General features: G+C 39.0%; 1 protein-coding gene across 1 annotated transcript; it reads left to right on the top strand.

The window, feature by feature from the left end:
- Positions 1–6,149: 6,149 nt before the first annotated feature.
- Positions 6,150–7,796, top strand: LOC103409658 (F-box protein At1g67340-like). Its single transcript, XM_008348471.4, has 3 exons — positions 6,150–6,442; positions 6,549–6,711; positions 6,795–7,796. The coding sequence occupies exons 1-3, from the start codon at positions 6,273–6,275 to the stop codon at positions 7,524–7,526; spliced, it is 1,065 nt and encodes a 354-aa protein (XP_008346693.3). The 5' UTR covers positions 6,150–6,272; the 3' UTR covers positions 7,527–7,796.
- The last annotated feature ends 3,751 nt before the right edge of the window (positions 7,797–11,547 follow it).

The following is an 11,547-nucleotide window of genomic DNA, read 5'->3' as shown; positions in this document are numbered from 1 at the left end:
GGCAAGGATTGAAGGGAAAAAGGAATACCTTAAAGTTAGAGAATCAAATGGCATGTTTATGCAAGTAACTAGTTATATGTGCCTAATGTAAGGAATTAAGAAAGTGAGTTTGGACGGAGCACATATTTCAGCTTACGCGATGAATCCAGGAGATGCTAAGATGTATCATACCACTAGGCCATTTTACTATTGGCCAGGTATAAAAAGAGAAATTGCAAAATAGGCCCGTAGTTGTGCAGTTGGTCAGCAGGTCAAGCAGAAAGGAAAAGACTGTTGGGATTGATGCAGCCACTTTCCGTTACACAGTGGAATGGAAAATGTCATTAGGGATTTTGTGTACAAGCCTCCCCGTACACGGAACGGTTATGATGGCCTCTGGTTGGTTGTAGATCGACTTACCGAGTTGGCGCACTTCATTCCTGGGAGAGAAAAGTATCCCCTGAATAAATTGGCTAAGTTGTTCATCACGAAGATCGTGAAGTATCATGGAGTTCCAGTGAATATTATTTTTGATTGAGTGTACAAGGCAAGTGATTAGGTATTTATGAAGTTATCACCATGGCGAGGTGTTGTTCGATTTGGAAAGAAAGGTAAGTTGAGTCCTAGGTACACCGGACCTTATCAGATCACCGAGCGAGTCGGTGAAGTTGCTTGCAGGCTTGAATTGCCGTCAGAGCTGCCCAGCGTACATAATGTGTTTCGCATTTCGGTGCTTCGACATTATGTTACAAATCCGTCGCATGTGATCCCTCTGTAACCCTTAGAGTTTAACCTCGATTTGTGTTACGATGAGGAGCCGGTGACGATACTTGATGGAGCTTGGTGAAAGTATTGTGGAGGAATCATTCAGTAGAAGAAGCTACTTGGGAGACGGAAGATCGAATGAGAAAGATGTACCCAAGGTTATTCTATGGGTATTAAGCGGTTTATTTGGTGTGGGAATTTCGGGGATGAAATTCTATAAGGAGGGGAGATTGTCACAGCCCGTACCAAAAATATTTATATCGAGGACGTGAATTGTCGATGCTACCCTCGATGTCACTTAGGGAATTAGGCAAGAAATGGATGGTGATGGTTTTGGGATGGACCACACACACATACACTCAGTCCAACCTCTCTCTCTCCTTCCCCATGATGTCTCTCTCTCTCTTCCCCATTCGGTCTATCTGCCCCTCGAACGTACGGACGAAGCACCAACCCTCCAAATCACCACGGATCGACGTTAAAAAGGTGAGATTCTTCATCCTTTTGATGTTCTGAGTTGAATGGTACTAGTTTTAGGAAGTGAAACCCTCGGAATCACGTGGAACCCGAACTCCCATTTTATGACATTGTTCATGCACACGTAAATTCTTGATTTTTAGGGAATTCTAAGCTTATAGTGAGCTTAGTGAGGTCCTAAGAAAGCTCGGAGTGCTTCGTTTAAAGGTTTTGGACGTCAGGATCATGGGGTTCAACTTTGGCCGGTTTTCTTGGAATTTTTCTGGTGAGATTTCGTGATTTTTAGAGCCTTAAAGTAGTATAGCGTGAAACTACATGTTTAGGGCTTCATTTTGATATAAAATTCGAAGAAAATGGTTGAGAAACGAAGAAGAACGAAGCATTTGAAAATTCACCGGAATCCGGCCACCGGAAAAACCAGTCCGGCGACTGGCTGAAGAAGAAGACGCGCGTGGGGGCGCGTAGGTTCGTGCCACCCACGGCGCGTGGGGGCGCGTGACAAGCCCAAAAATTATTTTAAAAATATGTCGACGTCCGTGACGTCGAGTAGGTCACTGTGGTATATTCATATACCCAAATTGAGCACCGTATGAGAAATTATTGAGAATTGTTGGTTATATGCTTTAAATAACGTTTATTTAGTATTCACCGCGGCGGCCCGTGCGGCGGCACGTGGCCAATGGCCTGCCAATGTCATTTTTATCATGTGTTTAAGGTTCTAGGTTCAGTTTTGTTAAGTGATGGACGTAAATTGAGTAATTGAACCTAAGTTGGGTACGATTCGTGGTTAGGCGAAAACGTGAATTGATGATCCGACCGTTGGATCGTCACCAAACTTTGATACGTTGTAATACGTAATATTTAAGGATTATAGGAACTTACGGATTGGGAATCCGAGTTACGGATCTTCCGAAATTGGAGTTGTAAGTTCATAAAATAGAATGTTAACCGTCACTTAGTTCTGGAAATTGACAGAGATCCGACGTTGGATGGTAATGAAATTTTAGGAAGTTGTCCTAGAGGTATATTGTGGACCTCTGGAAGTTATGGATTTGAAATCTGAGTTGCAGATCTTCCGGATCGAACTGCATAGTGACGTGTTGTATATAAGTTATATATTCTATCGATATGATTTCTGAGAATTGATTTGATTATTGTTTTAGGCGCCGATTGTCATGACGCCTTGACATATTGTGCTATGGAATTGTTGGGCGAACTCCAGGTGAGTGGGCAGTTTTGTTTTCGTATTACCTATATACAACTGTTTTTCCCAGAAAATGCGTTTATATGAAAATTATGATTTAAATTGCCATGCATGCAAATGTTGAGATATTTAGTTTGATAATTGATGCTTATATATGTTAATTGACGCGGTGGACGCACATGTGAGTTTTTATATTATTCAGATGAGTTATTTTATGAGAATTGCATTGAAAGCTCATAACCTGCACCCTAGGTGTTAGTGCTTATATTATTATTCACCAGACCGCACGCTCGTCTTGGATCCAAGTAGGTGGATGTCGTACAGACCATGTGAGGGTTCCGACATGCTAGTCGTATAGATCACTAGATGTGATTCCGACTAGTGGGTGACCTTAGTTATGCGCGCTGATGATTGATGAGAGAAGCACTAGAGCGTATTTATACACCTTTCATCGTACAAACTACTATACGTAGTTCCGAGTGATGTGCAGTGTAGTGCCGTACAGGTCACAGTTGGTGACTCCGGCAGGGCCGTATAGGTCACTGTGATGACTCCGGCTGAGTGGGATGTTGAGCTTTAGAATCAGCCGTACAGGACCATTGTAGGGTCTCCGGTTGATTTATTATTTCACCTGATGGATATCGATGCATTTCTAATTATATTTGGCATGGCGTGGCATATTATTTCTGATATGTTATGTTGATGGATATGAGCTGAGTTTTGATGATATGTGTATATATATGTTTATATACTATTTTTCTGGGGAAGTATACAGGTTTTACAGCGAGGGGTTAGAAATGTTTTAAATGAAAAGTTTTCGAAAAAACTATGTTTTACTGACCCACTCAATTTTGTTTTTCGCCCCTCCAGGTTCAAGTTAGCAGAGCTTTGGTGGCCACGAGGAATCCATCGGTGTTCTGACAGAATTCACAAAAGTAGGATTCACCATCGGGAGTTATATCTTAGAAATTGTATCTTTAAAGCTTACGGACTGTGTAAATGGTTACGTCACTCTCACGTGACGGCCAGCATGCCCTCCTTCGGGACGGGGTGTGTCATTTCTAATCATCTTTTACTTTCTTTACTCCTCTCTCATCTTTCTCCCTCTCCTGCGACCCATCTTTTTGGATCTTTTTGTCCAGTTGAAGTCGTAAATTTAAAATTTTTAAATCACATACCAATCAAATTTTTGAATCTTAAAGAAAATTATTTTCAAGAAATGTTCTTAAGAAATGATGAAAATTTTCGAATATGATACCAAACAGGCCCTAAATTTTTTCAAAAAATGGTTTTTGATTAGCTAATAGTTTAATTAGATGTTATGTCTAGTCAAGTATTTGACAAAGAACATGTACTACATCAGGATGAATACGACCATTTTAAAAATTCGAAGGAAATAAAAGCTTCAACATTGTTTTGTACATATTAAGTTTTAGGGTAAAAGACTGTTTACTACCATCATGTTTTGTGGTTTTCAACATTTAGTACATCAAGTTTTTTTCGTCTCAGATTCATACCTAAAGTCTAAATTTTGGGACAGTCTCATACATCCGTTAGTCAAACTGTTAAGTTTTCTGTTAACTGTGACGTGACGCACTGATTGGGCGCCACGTGTCATCCACGTTTTTCTTTTTTCTTTTTTCTTTCTTTTCTTTTCCTCTTCCTTCTTCTTCTTCTTCTTCCTCCGACTGCAACTTTCTTTTCTTTTCTTTTTTTTCTTCCTCCTTCTTCCTTCCCCTTCTTCCTTCTTCTTCTTCTTCCTCCGAAATCTGGGGAAGTTTGTTTTTTTTTTTTTTTTCCTTCTTCTTCTTCCTCCTTCTTCTTCCTTCTTCTTCCTCCGACTGCAACCTTTTTTTTTTCTTCCTCCTTCTTCTCCTTCTTCCTTCCCCTTCTTCCTCCTCCTTCCTTCCTCCTCCTTCTTCTTCTTCTTCTTCTTCCTCAAAAAAAAAAAAAGAAAAAAAAAACTTTCATCTTCCCCCAGATTCGGAGGAAGAAGAAGAAGAACGAAGAAGGGGAAGGAAGAAGGGGAAGGAAGGGAAGGAAGAAGGAGGAAGGAAGAAGGAGAAGAAGGAGGAAGAAAAAAAAAACTGAATCTGGGCAGATTCGGAGGAAGAAGAAGGAAGAAGAAGAAGAAAGAAAAAACTGAATCTGGGTAGATTCGGAAGAATAAGAAGAAGAAGAAGAAGAAGAAGAAGGAAAAAAAAAAAAAAAAAAAAAAAAAAGCTTCCCTAGATTCAGAGGAAGAAGAAAAAGAATGAGAAGGAAGAAGAAGGAAGAAGGGGAAGAAAGGGAAGGAAGGAGGAAAGAAGGAAGAAGAAGAAGGAGGAAGAAAAAAAAAAAAAAAAAAATTGCAGTCGGAGGAAGAAGAAGAAGAAGGAAGAAGAAAAGAAAAGAAAGAAAAAAGAAAAAAGAAAAGAAAGTTGCAGTCGGAGGAAGAAGAAGAAGAAAAGAAAAAAGAATAAATAAAAAAAACTCGGATGACACGTGGTGCCCAGTCAGTGCGTCACATCACAGTTAACAGAAAACTTAACAATTTGACTAACAGATGTATGAGACTGTCCCAAAATTTACATTTTAGGTATGAATCTGAGACAAAAAAAACTTGATGTACTAAATGTTGAAAACCACGAAACATGAGGGTAGTAAACAGTCTTTTACCCTAAGTTTTATTATAAAACGTTAATATAAAAATTTCACGGAAGTATATAGTGCTTGCTTGTATTAGAAAAGTGGTCCAATTAACATGGAACCTTTCAATTCCATCTATCATGGAAGTTTCATGGAAGTTTAAGGCCAATGGAAGTGCTGTTAGCAAGTGGTGGAATGCCGTGGTGGATATAATTTTTCTATTTAATCTACTACGTCATTTTCAACTCTCTCATCTCTATAGTTTAGATGAATTACATTCGTTTGTAGGTTTTTTAAAATGATTAAAAAACGATTTTGGTAAAAATATTTTACAATCAATCTTCATTAAAAATGTAAATGAATCTTAAAAAAACAATTAAAATACTTTCGGTAAGAAGTACAGAACTGATTTTTTTTTCAAAAAGAACTTGAAATGATCTCGAAACCCAAAATAATTTTAGTCAAAACCGTCTTCAACCATTGCAAAACACTTCAACCGAGCTTTATCATATATTATTCAATTATTTTTTTTAGAAATTATCAATAACTCCAAGGAGAATTATGAATAAATAAATTTAAAAATTAAAAAAAAAAAAAAAAAAAGGATTCGAAGGTGAATTCGGCAGAACAATCGGGCGGCGACTGGGCCTGCACCTGCTGGCCTGAAGCTCAGGCGGGGTCCACGATGAGTCCTTTGAACAGTCCTTTCGTCTCACCTCGAACCGCTAGAACCGTAGAGCATTTCCTACCTAAAAAATTAAGGAAATTTTAATAAAAAAACTTATGGTACTGTTTATTTTAACGAAAAATTACATTTTTACACTAAAAAATCAATTATAATACTATTTATTTTATCCTTTATTTTGTCCTCATCTTTAAAACTCAAAGTTTTCAAGCACTTTTCATTAGTTTTCTCAAAAATTAAATTAAATCAAATAAAAAACGTAGTCAAGAATTAAAAGTTAATTTAATTAATTAATATCATTATTTAACTCTCAATCAATTAATAACTAATTCTCTTCAAATCAATCTTGCGGGCCCCACGCATTGGCTTGTCTTTTGCTGTATATAAGGCCCTCCCGACGCCATCGTTCACGCCTTTTATCTCCACGCTCTCACAACACACAAACATCCAAACAACCACACGCAGAGAGAGATAGAGAGAGAGAGCGCTTGGATTATGTGAAGGTTCTGCAGAAGAAGAAGAAGAAAGCTAAACATGGAGGCGGCGACGCTGCAAATAAAAAGGCTCAGAAGCTCCCGGCGCTCGACCACCGCCGCGAAGTCGGATTTCTTCGACGGCTTGCCCGACGATCTCGTCGTATTCATCCTCTGCAAGCTCAGCTCCTCCGCTTCCTCGCCTTCCGATCTCATCAGCGCCCTCATCACGTAAGCACTTTGAGAACTCGGATTTCTTTTCTTTTTTCTTTTTTTTTTCTCTTGGTTTAGATGAAGGTGTTAATTTTTTATTTTTGGAAAATTATATAAATTTTAGGTGTAAGAGATTGAACCGGTTAGGACTCCACTCTCTGGTGTTATCAAATGCCGGTCCAAAAGCATTCGCAATACGGGCCAAAAACTGGTCCGATTCGGCTCACCGGTTTCTCAAACGGTGCGTCGGCGCCGGTAACGTCGAAGCCTCCTACACTCTCGGAATGGTTAGTCACTTAAATTTATCTATTTTTATTTGAATTTTTTTTTTTGTAATTTTAAAAATAATTTTGCGCTTTTGTTGCTACAGATCCGATTTTACTGTTTACAAAACCGAGGGAGCGGGGCCTCGCTCATGGCGAAAGCCGCCATGAGATCCCACGCGCCGGCGCTGTACTCGCTCGCGGTGATTCAGTTTAACGGCAGTGGCTGTTCGAAGAAAGGAAAGGACTTAAGAGCCGGCGTGGCTCTTTGCGCGCGAGCCGCTTCGCTCGGCCTCGTCGACGCACTCCGCGAGCTCGGCCATTGCCTCCAGGACGGTTACGGAGTCAAGCAAAACGTCGCCGAGGGACGCCGATTGCTGGTCCAGGCCAACGCACGGGAGCTCGCGTCCGTTCTACGTTCTTCCGCGGCGTGGCGGTCCCACCACTACCAGCACTTCTACGCGTGCCTGACGGGGCTGGTCAGCTGCCCTCTGCTGAGCGACTACGGATGCAACGTCCCCGTACCGGAGTTCCACCCCGCAAACCGGTTCATGAGGGAGTGGTTCGGGTCGGGGCGGTGGACGGCGGGGCAGGGTATGAGGCTGTGCTCTCACATGGGGTGCGGGCGGCCGGAGACGAGGCCGCACGAGTTTAGGAGGTGCTCGGTTTGCGGGACGGTGAATTATTGCTCGCGTGGGTGCCAAGCGCTGGACTGGAAGCTGAGACACAAAATGAAGTGTAAGCCGATGGAACGGTGGCTGGCGGTTGACGGTGAGGCAGAGGAGGAGTTGGGGGGACTGGTGCAGGGTGGGGAAGGTGAGAATGTGGCAGTTGGATAATAAATTGATATATTTAATGGAAATATAAAAAAAAAATTTAATTAATTTCGATGTGTTTTTATTTCTTTTTTGTTATGGGTAAAATTACATATATGTACATTGGACTTGTTAATAATATGTTAAGTTGGTTGGGTGTGGGGACAAATTCGTACTTACATATTACAAACCCCACAAAAACATGCATGCAAAATGCTATGCCTATGGAGTTATTTTATTATATGCTGTAATTAGTGTGTTGTTAAATAATTAGAGGCTATTGGATTTATTAGATTTTGTTGACTTTTGTTAATTTATCCTAAAAAGCGTTAACCTAAAATTGGCATGGGGCGGAATCCGTGTGCATATATAGGGTATCAGAAGTAACAGGCCCTTGATTCTCATTCTTTCTAAAAAAATAGAGATTAGGTGTGGAACCCACTCCACAACAAACTTTAACGATTCGAACAGTTTAGTTTGTAAGTCTCGATTCATAGATAATCTTTGCAAAAATTCAATTCAATCCAAAATTATTTGCCTATTTAATTATTAAGATAAAATTTCATTGTTTCTTATATAACAAAGTATTCGTTAATTTTTTTAAATGCAATTACATGTATTAAATATTTCTGATTTGACTAATATTTTGCAAGTATGATCTATGAGATGCAACTTGAAAAATAGACGGTTCGGATCGTTAAAATTCATTTACTTGTGATTGTTTTTCTATTTATTTATGTTGTACTATTTAATGCTGTCGTGTTTCTTTTTTCTTCGTTTTGATTTCTAAGTTTGTTATGTCTACTAAAATATATGAAGGGGTATTAGTTTATTTTTAAACTTTCTCATGTTAAGACTTAAGGAATCAGAAAATTGTTAATTTTTCTTAAAATCCGTAATCAAATATCTAAATATTAGAAATCGGTCAACTAGCGCCCTAGTTAATACACTTTCTTTTGCTTACTTTTCCTATTTTTAAGTTCTCTCATTCCTTCCTTATTCTATTTCTATTAAGTAAACGTATTACCAACCATTCTCTTAAAAAGGTTGTTTGATAATCATTTTGTTTTCATTTTTTCAGTTATGATTTTCAGTTTAGTATTTTTTTAATTGAAATTTGTTTAGTTTTCAAAAAAATGAAAACTTAAAAACCAAAAAGTGGAATTCAAGGCCAAAATTTGAAACTATTTTGATTAGTTTTTTAAAAAATGTGGAAACAAAAACCTAAAAAACTAAAAAGAAATGATTATCTCCTTATTTTCTCACGCACCTTATATTACTTTATCATCCATAATTTTTGTTATGAACTACTGATTTTCAGACATCTTTTACTGGCCAACCCTTGCAATAATACAATGGATCAAATGTCAAGGTGTTCAAAATGATTTAACAAAATTAACCACTCTTACCAGGAATCATAATTTTATTTTCAGCTTAATTGACAAGATTAAGCTTTTGTTTTTTCAATTTCGTTTTCATCGTAGGCCAGCCAACCACAGAGGGATTTAGGATCCCACTTTCTACATTACTTTCCGTCCATGTACCATCTAAACTTGTAAGCATGTGCGATAATACCACTTAAACTTTCAATTTTTATTTTTTTATCACCTGTGCTATCTTAACGGTTGGAATCTACCACCTACATTATTTTTCGTCCATTTTGCCGTTAATTGTAAGGGACAATTAAAAACCCTTATTCCCTTCTATATCCTCCTAAAACCAACATAAATGGTGTTTCGATATATGATTTCATATATTCCAAATCCAAACTTTTCGGGCAGAAATATTGAAATTGGAAGATGAAAAGTCACTCCCATAAGAAGATCACAATGGATTGTTAGCAGACCAGAGTGCAGAATTGAATATAAACATTGTACCTACAAGTGATTCATGATTCAAAGAGACAACCAAAAAATAGATGCGTACAGAAGCGAGGCGAAAAGGTGTTACCGCGAGGCATGAAGATCCGTTTACCGGTTTATTGTAACGAGCGACGCAAATGATGGATCAGGGTTCATATAAAATCAGATTCAAAATCCAGGGCTCCTAAAACTTGACTGAAATTTGGTTCGTGTACGGTTGATGTTTCCTGACCTGCAATTTGAGACGCAACAACACAGATATCAGTTGAGTTTTTGGCTCCTGTGTTATGTAAAAAGGATTTGCAGGTTCACCCAATTGGATAACACTTTGGAGGTTCACGCAAGCAATCTCATATAGACCTGTAAACGGGTCGGATTTATTGGGTTTGGGTCGGGTTGAACCCGACCCGTTAAGTTAACGGGTCATCCGAACCCGATCCGTTAAGCTAACGGGTCACCCGTTTCACCCGTTAACACCCGTTAACAATTATTTTTATTTTTATTTTTTGCATAAAGTTTATTTTTTGTTATTAAGATTTTACTAAAATTACTAAAATATCCTCAACTAACGGGTGTTAACAGGTCCTAACGGGTCTAACGGGTTGACCCAAAGTGATCCGTTATTTAACGGGTTGTTAACAGGTTCACCCGTTAATGACCCGACCCGTTAAGCATCCACCCAAATACAAATATTCAGTGTTAGGTCGGGTCGGGTTAATGGGTTGGGTCCAAAATGCCAGGCCTAATCTCATAGACGCATTAGCAATATTAAGGCCAAATTAGCCAAACTGTTAGGGACCGCTCATCGAAACAAGGAAACACGAAGCTCAACGATAGTAGTTTGTGGGAAGCAATGTAGGCGACATCTGGACTGTTTAACCTCTTTTCCACAAAATATACAACTTGGGCGACTCCTGACTGCAAATAAGAAGAAATTGGCAGGAGAAAGAAACTGTTAGACACTGGCAACGTACCAGATTGGACGTGCAAAATGCAGTTTAAGTTATGCTCATTACTAGAGTTTTGGCGGGTTGGGAGGGACTACGAAGGGAGGGGAAGGCAGGAGGTGGGAAGAACATAAGCATGGTAGTTTCAAATTCGTATACCGTATATTACAAGCACAAAAAGAAGCATAGGAAAAACCTGAATGATTATCTTGGCACACTCATTGCACGGGAACATGGTCACATAAAGCCTCTGCAAAGAAATAGAGAATAAGCATTCACAGTACTTTCAGTCACAGCGGGCAACAAAACAAAAGAACCACGAAAGAGAAAAGAAGTGAATTTAGTCTACCATCATTTAAACTTAAGCACATTTTACTAGTTTATACCGAAACATATCCACGTAAAAGTTCCTCAGGGATGATCATTTCGTCAAGTTGGTCGATGACAACATTTCAGTTCAGCAGATGGGGATGATATATTCATAGTAAATGGGAACGGGGAAGTGTAATTAGAAGTAACCTGTCCAGCAGCAGAAGCATGATTTGTGTTTAGCTTGGAAGTCGAATGAAGTAACACTCTCATTGCTAAATCTCAAAACATTTAATTCCTGCTCATTTATTCACAAATTCATCAGCATGCATACAAAAAAAAAAGAAAAAAAAGAGAGCAGATAACAATGACCTGCCTGTTAGGGTCTTTGGATCTTTCAGCTGATAAAAATGCAATTGCCATTAAATAATCATCCCATGACAAATATCCGCAATCAAAACAAAAAAAAATACAATTAAATTTTAAAAACCCAAAAATAATACGACTGAAAATTAACCATTTTCGTAACATTTTGCCACTAATTAGTCATACATTTGTTACTTCAAAACTTGGAATTTTCGCGCTTTGAAGGGTCAAAACGGCTCAGAGAAGAGCGTTTCCTGAAACGACGCCGTTTTTGGATAAATCGAGTTTGGAGGACTGCCTCTTAGGGTTTGAAAAGAAGAAGCGGCAAGTGAGCACCGAGGCCAGGGCACCGAAAACGGCTGCCGTGGAGACCAGAGCGAGCTCGCCGCAGTTCATCGAGTTGGAAAGGGCGAAACTTCGGCGGCACTGTCACTTTCCCGAGAAGAATTCCAGCTTCGAGCTATGGTGGTAGAAGAAATAGCGGGAAAATTAGGTAGAGAAATGGGTTTGTTTAGAGATATGTAGCCCAATCCAATAGTCTTTGTTTAGGTGGGCTAAGCC

Source organism: Malus domestica, chromosome 06 (genome assembly GCF_042453785.1).
Source record: "Malus domestica chromosome 06, GDT2T_hap1".
Taxonomy (NCBI): domain Eukaryota; kingdom Viridiplantae; phylum Streptophyta; class Magnoliopsida; order Rosales; family Rosaceae; genus Malus; species Malus domestica.
The sequence above is the reverse complement of the archived record's forward strand: the minus strand, read 5'-3'. Positions and strand labels throughout refer to the sequence as shown.

Coding starts and splice junctions, on each gene's coding strand:
- LOC103409658 (XM_008348471.4), top strand. CDS start 6,273: ATGGAGGCGGCGACGCTGCAAATAAAAAGGCTCAGAAGCTCCCGGCGC. Junction 6,443..6,548: donor CTCATCAGCGCCCTCATCAC/GTAAGCACTTTG, acceptor TATAAATTTTAG/GTGTAAGAGATTGAACCGGT. Junction 6,712..6,794: donor CCTCCTACACTCTCGGAATG/GTTAGTCACTTA, acceptor TTGTTGCTACAG/ATCCGATTTTACTGTTTACA.